Source organism: Amia ocellicauda, chromosome 18 (assembly GCF_036373705.1).
Source record: "Amia ocellicauda isolate fAmiCal2 chromosome 18, fAmiCal2.hap1, whole genome shotgun sequence".
Lineage (NCBI taxonomy): Eukaryota > Metazoa > Chordata > Actinopteri > Amiiformes > Amiidae > Amia > Amia ocellicauda.
In genome coordinates, this window is record NC_089867.1 from 15448989 (window position 1) to 15461144 (window position 12156).

General features: G+C 40.6%; 1 protein-coding gene across 2 annotated transcripts in view; it reads right to left on the bottom strand.

The window, feature by feature from the left end:
• Positions 1 to 9166: 9166 nt before the first annotated feature.
• Positions 9167 to 12156, bottom strand: part of adgrb1a (adhesion G protein-coupled receptor B1a) — a 46434-nt gene continuing 43444 nt past the window's right edge. For both annotated transcript variants that reach the window (XM_066691029.1, XM_066691028.1), the window contains 3 exons: positions 12003 to 12107; positions 11654 to 11707; positions 9167 to 10879 (listed from right to left, as the gene is read on the bottom strand). In XM_066691029.1, coding sequence (XP_066547126.1) covers positions 10685 to 10879; positions 11654 to 11707; positions 12003 to 12107 — 354 coding nt within the window. In that variant the 3' untranslated portion in view covers positions 9167 to 10684. The remainder of the gene's footprint in view (positions 10880 to 11653; positions 11708 to 12002; positions 12108 to 12156) is intronic.

A 12156-nucleotide genomic window follows, 5' to 3' on the forward strand; every position in this document is an offset into this window, starting at 1 on the left:
GAATAAATTAAATCTGATTCACTTGTACAGCATTTTCTGACTGTAATATGGAAGATTCATGACCCCCAGAAGACTGATATTCTCCAAAACCATGGTGGTACTTTCATAATCAATAGCCAATAGACACTGATGATTAATAATAATCATAATTAATAGCCAATATCCACTTCATTCTTCTTATTTTTTCTTCATTCTTCTTCAACACTTAGTCATTTTCATTTCACTTACTTGTAATATCATTCATATTAATACTATTATTCTTTTGGTCATGTTGCAAGTTAAATTATGCAATATGTATTTAAAATGTGTGTTTACGTACAAACAGGTGACAAATTAAAGGACAAACTGACATATGTCCAAATAAGGTGTTGGGCACCACGAGCCGCTGTAGACCAGTGCCTATGGTGCCCCAGTAATGGCCCCCTCTTTCAAAGTCACTTAGATCCTTTTCTCTTGCCACCTTGATCCAAAATCGAGGTCAACTGGGCCTGCTCAGCATTTTATTCATGCCACAGAGCATTATAGGATGTTAATTGCTTAATTGTATCATGCAGTACACCTGTTTGGAGGCATCTGCATTAGTTATGTTCCTCCACTCATTTATTCAGATTATTCCATTCATTTGTCACCTGTCATATATATTTATAATGTAAAATGTTTCATTTAGCAACAAAACTTTGATTTTCCCTGTTGTTATTGTGAAAAACAAAGTGAAGCCAAGGTTTAATTGGTAGGTAGAAGTGTCAGACCCCAGTGTTTACCTGGGCCTGTGTGTTTCCCTTGGCTGTGTCTCACCCCAGCCTCACCCACGTGGTCTAATGCTTCTGCGCTCATTAGAGCTGCACTCACAAGGGATAATAGTAATGACAGCACTGAAGATAATAAGCAATGCTGCAGGCCTCCCCAGCTAAATGGCCAAGCCATTACTTTGTAATTCACCAGTGGTTGTGGTAACAGTTGTCATTATGGAAAATTAAAATCATCACTCTGCACATTGTTGACATACAGGGTTTTGACATAGATTTGACCTTCAAGAGCATTTTCTTCCTGATTTAAATAAATAAATCTAATAAATAATATAGTTTGTGTACATATAATACTACTCTGATAGTCATCATCTAACCATTTGTTTACATAGCAGATTTGAGCACTACAGTATATACCATATCTTATTTAGCAGAGACTTGAATTGTCATATCCAGTACATGCATTATTCTTTTTTGTGATCTATTTTGTTGGGAAATAACAACAAGCCAATGCAACATAAACCACAGGATTCCCTACATTTCAATCCACCCCATAACCCAGGTCCCACGTTGGGGAGATGGGCCAAAAATGTCTCTCTCCAGTGGGAATTTGAAGGACAACTTCTCAATCTTGTGAGTGAGCTGCAACACAGTACTACATATAAGGGACCTGTTGATACTTTCCCGGGGTCTGTTCTCAGAGAAGGTTCTGTGCATTGAGGCAGTTTGTGAAGAGTAATCCACAATAAAAACAGACAATGACCATCAATGACTTGATGAGCAGATGTGTGGGGACTGCCAGACCCAGATGAAGTGTCACCATAGACATGATGGGCTCTGTCTATTTTAATCGGTGTTGTCGTAGAGGAAACGACAATGAGGTGAGTCCTTGCCTTCCAGTCTTGGCAAATTGACCCCTGAAACTCTGCAGCTGTGCAAGTGATCCTCAAGGTCGTTCAGCTTATTTTGGACTTGGTTGCTGAAATCTTATTGGAAAGCTTGTCGAATTGTGCCGACCCGGAGATCATGCCGCAAATGGTATCCTTTTAGCACTTGTTTGAAATGCTTTCAGTCTAGAGCAGCATGAGAAGTTGTTTCTTTCTTCTGGAGGACATATGGCAATAACTATAAAACAAATTAAATCTGTATTTAGATGCAAATTCAGGGGATGCAAAGAGGGTTCAGCAAGAAGCAACCATTTCATGGTGCATGTCACATGATTCCCCCTAGTACATACATTAAAAACACAATGTATTAATGTGTGAAGGCTAAGCAATAGCACAGCACTATGGGACAACAATTATGTTAATAACATGCAGACAGTTGTTAGTAAACAGTTACTACCATGTTATATACATGCTATAAATACTATAATATTGATATGTCCTAGGTTATACATTCATTAGTGTATCCAAATCTATTGTTCGTTTATGTTTGTGATTGTCCTCCTTGTTGAGCCTACCTTAAACATGACACAGATCCCTCTCTGTACATCAGGCTACTAAACAAATCGAAATCCATGTATCCATATATGTATTATTTTCTAAAAATCTCTGCAATACTTCTATCATTGATGAACAGACTAAATGGGGAAAGAAAAAAAAGTACCTACCTTCCTCCTTTTAGACAAGAACCAGCATTAAGTCATCTGTCTCTAACATTAAGTAAGCAATTTCAATACATATGGCACTGCCTAATGTAAACCTGTGTCAGTCACCTCTCTTCCCAATTTATATGGTAATGAAAAAGTTATTCCATTGGCTGAGCTCCTTCTAGACTTTACGGAAGGCAGACTGTCTTGGGACAGACACCACTGAATTCATGCAGTGGTTTCCTTCTCACTCCGAAAAACTAAATAATGAGATCTGTGATTGGGTTCGCAGCCTTTGTGCTGAAGGCAGCATATCCTTCTAAGTCCACTGCATATCATTTTGCTACACTTAAAGCCTCCTTGTGGGACAGGTTCTGAAAAGCTCAGAAATACAGTGCTTGTCTTAAGTGACAGAACTAGGCCTCTAAAGTAAGCACTCTTCAGCCACCTACAGCCGCCTTCTGTTACATAAATCCAGCATAATAACAATGATTTGGCAGCCGGGAGTTTAGCTCCAAAACATCAATCAGCGCTCTCCCATTCTGGGAGGTTGTAACATTTTATTAAGGATATTGATAGTACAAATTCAACACAAATGAGATGTCAGAGATTCAAACCTGCACAAAATAAAACAAATCAGTGGCATTAGTGTTACAATTATTGCACTTCTGAGAGTTATGAAGTGTTTTTTGCAAGGACTCTCTTGTTGGAGGAAAGAGAAAATGGAAAATTGTTTTGATGAAAAGCATGACATGGGCGCAGTGTGAAATGTGCCATGAATCTAGATGAACACGATATTCTTCATCTGCTGTTTATAAAGACAGATTAAAACAGGAGCCATGGCTTTTTATTGTGTGACATTTGGCTCTGAAAAGTCAAACCTGAAAAACCACTTGTGCTAAGCAAGATTTCCTTTGTCTTTCACACAGATCTAATCTTTTAGAGAGAAGGCTCACCTCTTGTCTCGCTGTCAATACTTTGCCAGTCATGCAGGTCAGGGAGTCTGTAGGCATCGTCCATTCAAGTCCACTGAGATAAGTGATGCTTTGCTATTTGAGCTGCAATAGCATTGTTGCCCAGTAATAGTCTTGATTTCTTGTTGCCTGAACCTTACGAATCCCATTTACATTTCAGAATGGATCAGTCAGCAGCATATTGCACATTGGTTTCCTGTAAGTAACTTACACATTAGCTAATATTGATTTGACCGCAGATCCATGAAGAACATCACTGATGTCAATTACCCCTGAGTAAAGCCTGATGCAGTGTCTCAGATGTGGCTTGATTGAGTATGGCACACAGCGCACCCTTAAAAAGAAACTAATTTGGCGGCCCTTGAATTGCGATGAATTATTTATTCATTGCCATGTGCAAAAAACACACTTTATTACTCGCACAGACAACTGCCTTTCTGTGGCATGGGACTTGCACAGAGACTCAGTTCTGACATACATCATCAAGCCACTTAGCAGGATAATGAACTGCCTGGGCTGTGATTCCATCTGTATTTATTTATGAGGACCAGGACACCTTTGAGTCAAGCGTATTGTGCTTCCATCCATTTAGCCTTTTTTTCTATATACCTCACTCGAGAGAAGCACAATCTATGAAGCGCTTTTCTTTTGTTATTTGTAAATGTGCGTATTGAACCACGGATGTTCAGTGTAACTGTCTTGAGGAGATTGTGAGCAGTGTCAGGTGGGGGATTGAACTAAGTGTTTTTTCAATGATAATGTGCCCCATGAAAGGGGAAATCATTCTAAAGATGAGCCCAATTTCCATTTTAACAGGCACACTGTAAACAGCTGCTGAGATTGATTCAGGATTGATCATATCTGTTCAAGCAGCAATATGTTTATTTAGTAAACTACAGTCTATGAGTCTACTTTATACAGACAATGTTTCATATTCTTAGGTGAATACATTCATTAGGATATAACACATTTATTTTTGCGCTTTGCTTGCTTTTTATTTCGCCAATCAATATTTATTTAATCAATATGAAGCGATCAGGAAATGCTGCAATGCAAAGACCTGTGGAGACCAAAGAGGCGTAGAACATCAATCGTCAGATTAGCAATCGATTTAATATGAGGAATTATAATATTTAGAAATCCATGATCATTATATCCTTGTGTTTATCATTTCCCATATTCAGCAACTGTTAAGATCTTATTAGTTAGCAGTGAAAGTATCCTACAGGGATTGCTTATGACAGCGATCATCAGGTCAAAGGTCATGGGGTAACAGTTTAGCTAATTGATCATCTGAAATGGGAAGAGCGTGAGTGAGGCAAGGACCAGAATTCCTTGAAGGTATATGCGCGAAATGCATATATTATATTTGCACTCGAGCTACTTGTGTGCATTTCACACACAAAACACACTTGTCATCAAAGCTGCTATCCCACTCAGCAGATTCCAAAAAAATGAACCTAGGGATATTCCAAGAGCCCTTCCTGCTGGTTTGATTTCCCCGCTGCTGAATCACCATACAGAGATCTGAAGCCCAAAAGGTAGGACTGATAATCAAGAGTATTATCGGTGCAATTTGATGTCAAACTTACTTTATTCTGTCTGACCGTGCCAGACTATCAGTCTGTTGGTGCCATAAGATCCTGAAGACAGGCTGTATCTGTGAGTTCAGACAGGATTGCTCGGTGAGACCACATTATAAACTACTGCGTCTCCTGTGTCTTGCTGAAAATATGGATAGATATTAGGACAAAAGATCATAGACTACTCTAGTTTTGTCACACATTTTTATTATAATTCAAAATTATACTATAACACCCTTCATTGCAGATAATCTAACGACAAGGAGAACAAAGCATAATTATGGCCCATGTGGAAGATAACAAGCACATTAAAACCTGCACAAACAATAAAAACAAACACGACAGCCTTTCCTTTATTCATTGAATAAATCATGACATTTCATAAAAGGATCTTCACGTGCCCTAGAGGGAGATACTGAGGAACTGGACTGTTTTACAAGACAACTGGATGGGATGGTTTATGAGCACAACAGGATTGAAAAGCAGGTCAGTCTGGCGGAGAGTGTTTGTACCTTCTGGTTTCCAGTAAGGTCAAACTCTTGGTGATCTAATGCTCGCTCTTAAGAAGATTGCATGATATATATATGTAAGAGAGGTATACAGTGCTTATACACCGATCAGCCATTACATTATGACCACTGACAGGTGAAGTGAATAACACTGATAATCTCGTTATCATGGCACCTGTCAGTGGGTGGGATATATTAGGCAGCAAGTGAACATTTTGTCCTCAAAGTTGATGTGTTAGAAGCAGGAAAAATGGGCAAGCGTAAGAATCTGAGCGACTTTGACAAGGGCCAAATTGTGATGGCTAGACGACTGGGTCAGAGCATCTCCAAAACTGCAGTTCTTGTGGGGTGTTTTGGGTGTCTGCAGTGGTCAGTACCTATCAAAAGTTGTCCAAGGAAGGAAAAGCGCTGAACCGGTGACAGGGTCATGGACGGACAAGGCTCATTGATGCATGTGGGGAGCGAAGGCTGGCCCGTGTGGTCCGATCCAACAGATGAGCTACCGTAGCTCAAATTGCTGAAAAAGTTAATGCTGGTTCTGATAGAAAGGTGTCAGTACACACAGTGCATTGCAGTTTGTTGCGTATGGGGCTGCGTAGCCGCAGACCAGTCAGGGTGCCCATGCTGACCCCTGTCCACTGCCGAAAGCGCCTACAATGGGCACATGAGCATCAGAACTGGACCACGGAGCAATGGAAGAAGGTGGCCTGGTCTGATGAATCACGAGTTCAAGGTGTTGACTTGGCCTCCAGATTCCCCAGATCTCTATCCAATCGAGCATCTGTGGGATGTGCTGGACAAACAAGTCCGATCCATGGAGGCCCCACCTCGCAACTTACAGGACTTAAAGGATCTGCTGCTAACATCTTGGTGCCAGACACCACAGCACACCTTCAGAGGTCTAGTGGAGTCCATGCCTCGATGGGTCAGGGCTGTTTTGGCGGCTAAAGGGGGACCTACACAATATTAGGCAGGTGATCATAATGTTATGGCTGATCGGTGTAGAGCAGTTTCAGTTCAGGTACCAGAACTCAGTTATATTTAAGACATATTTAATTTATATTTAAGACAAGAAACACTTTTGATGCAGCCCATTTGCAGAGTTTACCTACCTCTGATCTTGTGTCTTGAAACATCTGACATATTTGTGAAGAGGTCAACGGGGAGCCAAAGGAGACGATACCAATGCCTTGAAAGGGGCTCCACCTCACAGAACATGCATGTTAGTGCCAAGTCCACTTTAATCAGGCTGTTGTACAGAAGAGAAAACATAAAAAACCAATGGAGGAGGAAATCTCTGGTAACTCGAGGGTTAAGAACTTGCTATTCCTCCCTGGGGCCAAGGATTAGAGTTTGCTACGCCATCAAAATGACACAAAAGATTACATTTAACTTCTAACCCAAGCATAGATGATGTCCTAAATGTTTAATGATTATTTTCTTGTAAATCTGTTGTTACAGCTCCAATGCAGCAGGAGTGGCCTTCCAGTGTTTTACTATCCACTTAAATGTCATATGTCTGAGATTAAGCACTCAAAGGGGATGTTTGAGTGTTTTATACACAATGTAAAGTCATGCAGATTTTGAAAATAAATTACTAGGGTCCCTGCTGAACCTTTTTGCTTTATATTATCCTCCTCTTTCCCTGCAAGGCTCTACACATCTGCCTCTCTCAGTATGGGAGAGATATCAAATCACTTGTTTAGAAACAATAGCAGCCGCACCATAACCCGAAAAAAGTCTCTAATCATCCGTTCTCTCTTCCAGGCAATTGTTGTGAAATGTTACAGTGTCAGCTCAGTCGGATTTGTGTTTGAACTCCAAATGAGATATATGAAGTACTATGATGCTTCTATGATTCCTTCCACCACCTGAATAGAAATCTTAGTTTCAGAGTAAAATCTCTTAATTATAAATAAAGAGGATTTGTGCTTTCTTTGAAATAATACATAATAAATAATATAACTTTCTACCGGGACAGAGCATGAGCATTGTGCATTGTTCATCAAAACAGACTTTAACTGAGGCCACGGAAGCAGAGCTGCAAGAGCTGGAAACAGAGTCACAATGAATATATCTTAGCGCTTAGCGTGATGAGGTTTTCTCGTAAAGTGTTCCAGTGCAAAAACACACAAAACTTTTTAACAGAAGAAGAAAACAATCACCTCGGGTAGTTGATTCACTATGTTTAGGGCTGGACAAAACTGTGTAAATGTATTTCATTACAAAATACCAAATCATTTAAATTGTATCAAATTAGCAAATACCAATTATTGAATTTGGAGGTCTTCCCAGCTGTGAGGGTCCACTGTACGGAATTCGGAAATTAATTTGGTTCTAATTGCGCTGTGGATCATACGAGTTTTTGCACCAGGGGGAATTGAAGTCATTTTCATATTATTCTGGAATATATGTCCAGTGCAGCAAACAGTAGATTCGCACTTCCAGAATGTAGTTGATACTGGCTATTATTCTTCACTTAACATTGCGTTGCAGATACTGTTAACATATTTGAATCCGCCTTATTTCTGCAGTGTCTGTTTTAAATGGGCCGCAATAGCACTTAACCCTGCACTCTGCTGCTCTGCCTCACAGATCTGCTTAATAAACCTTCAGTAATGACATGCTTAAGCAGTATTGCACAAAGTGGGTGTTTAATTCTCAAAAGCAATGGGAATGTTAGTAATGTGTGTAATTATTTATGTATGCTTGTGTCTGAATGTATAGTGCCCTCACTGCAACTATTGTAAACCAAACGTGTAAGCAAAATCCGTGCTTTATTTTTATTCCTTTCATAATCCTCACTATGGTTTCTACATAAACCGTGTAAATCAGCTAGGATTAGGAAAATCAAAAACCTGTTGTACTGAAACTATAGTCAGGTATTCATCTTTTTTAGAGATCCGGGTTAATGTAGATTAAGTGTTGGTTATACCTATGTCTATTTAAAGAAATGAGTGACGCTTCAGAAAATCTGCTTGCATGCACTGTTTTTAAAAGCAGAGGGTTTTTTTGTGAGAGGGTCACAATGTGCAGGCAGTGCGTTCTGTTTAACAGCTGAAAGGAAGGAGTTAATTTGCCATTCCTGTCATCATCCACACATCACCACAGGAAAACCATGTATAGTTTATATTATTTTTTATTAGAAATAAGACACATTCATCTTGTGCTCTGAAAACTGTACATAAACAAAGAAGAAAATAAAATAAAATTACAAAAGGGGATAATAAGGTTGAGACAGATCTTGTCAGCTGGCTGGGGAGGGAGAAGGGAAGGGAGGTGGGGAGAGGATTGAATACTGACAATGATATTAAAACACACATCATTACATTAGTTACAGAACACTGTTATAGTCCAGTAACCCAACAGGAGGATTCAGAAAACAAATCCTGAAGCACAGTAGAAAGATATTTATAGGCTAAAATTCATTCTGTGTAACTTTATAATTACAATACTGTACAACAGGGCTCCCCGGAGCCTTGTGCTTTCACTTGTGCAATCATAACTCTGACTATTGGATCACAGTTTTTATTTTATTTTAATTTTATTTTTTTTGTATATTTTTTTTATTTTTTGTGTTTTTATGTAAAAGTTTTTATATATTCTGTGTACTATTTGGAGCTTTGTAAAACTTTTAAATTCATATAATGTAATATAATATAATTATACATACATATATATATATATATATATATATATATATATATATATATATATATATATATATATATATAAACATAACAAAAATATGCAATTTGTCTGAACATTACCAATGCATTATGCCATTCTGCTTGTATATCAAGCAACCAACAAATTACACTCTGTTTACTTGAGTCCTTTAGAAACTTCATATACATACACACAATTCTGTACGTATATGGGTGTTTTCTAGTCTTGCTGATTATACATCACATATTTGAGTAATACATTGTGAATACCTGGGCCTGAGGCAGAAAGGACAGTGTCCTGGGCTGATGACCGAGCCGGCACCGAGGAGGCCGTCCTGCCGCACGAGGTCCTGTCATCAGCTCCAGGAACACTGCAAGGCAAAGTCTGCCCAGGGCTTCTCATGGACGGGGAACTTTGTTTAACAGTCGGCTTATCCTATTGTCTGTCTTCTACATCTTCACTGACATTTTGGATCTCCCTGCAGCCCCACCCTCTTCACACTCTGATCGCAGGAGGGTGACACATGGAGGCTCCTCCTCTCCTAATGGTAACGATCGCTCTCCAGAAAGCAACACAGGCAGCCAGAGACTGACTGAGCTGTGACGCTCATGAAGAGTTTACCCTTCGCTACCTCTACCATGATCTCCTTGCTTCCACACATTCAGCTCCTCCAATGCCATGTCCATCCCCTTTTCATATGATCATCTCTGTAAGTAATTCAATCATTGATTAATTACCCATTAATACCGTTTCACCTTAACGAAGGTTCCGGCCCTTGTCTCTCTTATCAGTGGGGACAAGGCAGAGCTTTGTACATGGTGGGGAAATAATTCTGTGTCTTGGAGATCAGTCATACCAGGAGGGAGTTTTCGGATTGCTTCTAAAATCAGATTGCTTCAAAATACTGACACACCTCCACAGGTTCAAGTTAGAACATGGTCCTCATAGATAAGCCTTGCCTCCTGTGAAAAGTTTTTAAAGGCATGGTAGAATGGATAGTTCTGTGGCTGCGCTTTAGAACGTTTTTTTAGTTTTTTGCCACTTTTTAAATGCATCCGTCTACCTTAACATGAAAACAAAGTGAAACAGCCGCAGTTCAAGGATTCCCCCTTCACGAACCATGGAGCGAAGGGGCCTTTCAGATTCTGTCTCACGCCTGGAAATGCGTTTTCAGTCGCAAATGCGCTCCAGCTGTCATCTGCAGCCGGCGTCTTCTGCGATAAAACAGGGTTTCCGTATGCATCAGAAAAGACTTGGCAGGGAAACCAGCCTCTCTCGAGCCCTGAACAGAAGAGCGAGGAATGTCCCACACCTGCGCCATCGCGCCTTCTCTGGAGCACACAGTGCCGGAGATGCATTTTCATTTAATCTTCTCCATAATGTTGTGGTCGTCATTATTATATGTATTTTATTTTGTATTTTCTGTAAAGAAACACCTGCTCTGGCATTTAAAGAAAAGGAAACAATCACAACACTTCCTCCATCTTTCTCCAAACGTTCAGAACTTAACGCTCTGTCCCGTGTTCCTGTCTTTCTCTCAATTTTTTTTCTTCAAACCAAGGTGAAATGGAGAGGAGAGTAGAGTTGTGGCTTTGCGGGTCTCTGGTCCCCCTCAGACCTCGGTCTGCAGGTCAATAATTTCCTGGCCCACCAGGGGAATGGTGGCGACAGTCTTCTCCCACTCCACAGACTTCAGCTCCAGGGGCGAGGCCTGCAGGGGCTCCAGGTCTTTGCGTACCCAGGACGGGGGCGAGTGCGTTTTGCGGATTCCCTCCCATGCTCTTTTGCTGGGTGTCTGTTGTTTGTCCTGCTGAGGAGAAGAGAACTGAGTTAGTGGGTGACCCTGAATTTGGCATGTGGTGAAAAAGACATCGACAGATCAAAACTGTTTCAAAAACTCATTTTCCAGGCGGCAAATCATGAGCTTCACTGACGGATTGGAAACCTTAATCTGTTTAGCCATAGCTTCTGAAATCTGACAGATAACTGCAGTGGGGTCTTCAGAACACAAGGTTGATTTCAGCTGCGATTGCTTTGTTCATCCAGCAGGAAAATTGTGTCAAAAATAAGTCTGATTAGAAATAATGCAGTATTGTGGTTTTTTCACAGTAAAATGGGTTAATGTGCAGCACAGCTCACAAAATAGTTTAATGTCCTCCAATATGATGTCATCCATCAATATTACGGGAAACCTTTCCCAAGAGTTTTGCTCTGCTGCACAATTAGTTCCTATTATTTTGCATCGCTAACAAAACAAGCATTTGTTTGTCAATTTTACTCCTTCTTTTCTCCAGAAATATGGTGTCTCTTGCTAAAGTGGTGCCTTTAAACATGAACAATCACTTTTAAATAAAGGGGCGGAACAAAATCACCCTCTTTTGTTAATGTCGGGAGAAGACAAATGTTGTCATTAATATGGGCTGAGCTGGTGGCTGTGCAAATGCCTTTCCGACCAGCTGAAAAGGGGAGATGGGAATTTAAATGAGGGACATGACAACACACTGTAAACAAGTCCTGTACTGGAGTGAGCCCTGGCATCTTTTCTACGGGACAGAGGAGGCAGGCGGGGAGAGATACTCACACTGAGGTTTGTTTTATCGCTGCCACCCGATGAGACACTCCATCGCTTTACAGACTGTGAGGAAGAAAGAGAGAGAGAGACCGAGAGTTACTTTTACTGGTGATTTCCCAATCCTCAAGTAGGATATGTTAGCTAATTGGCGATCATACACTATATTGGGAATAGGCAGGATTCTTTGCACTATAAGAGATGAGTATGACATGTGTGTATGTGCCAGTGCTGATTGTGTGTGTGACTGTGGTTTTGTGAGTGTGTCTTGTATGTCACTGTATTTGATCTGGGTGTTTGTGCCCCGATGCGTGACAGGTTTGTCTGTGTGTGTGTCAGAGGGTCTGAGATTGTTGCGTACTTTGCCGTCCACTGGTGGAGACTCCCTGTCCTTCTCAGCGTGCTGCAGCTTCCTGTTGAGGTCCTGGAACATGTCCTGGTGTCGCTTCCGCGTGTGCATGATCTTCTACACAGAAAACACGGGGACAGGAGCACACACTGAGCACGGCCACGCG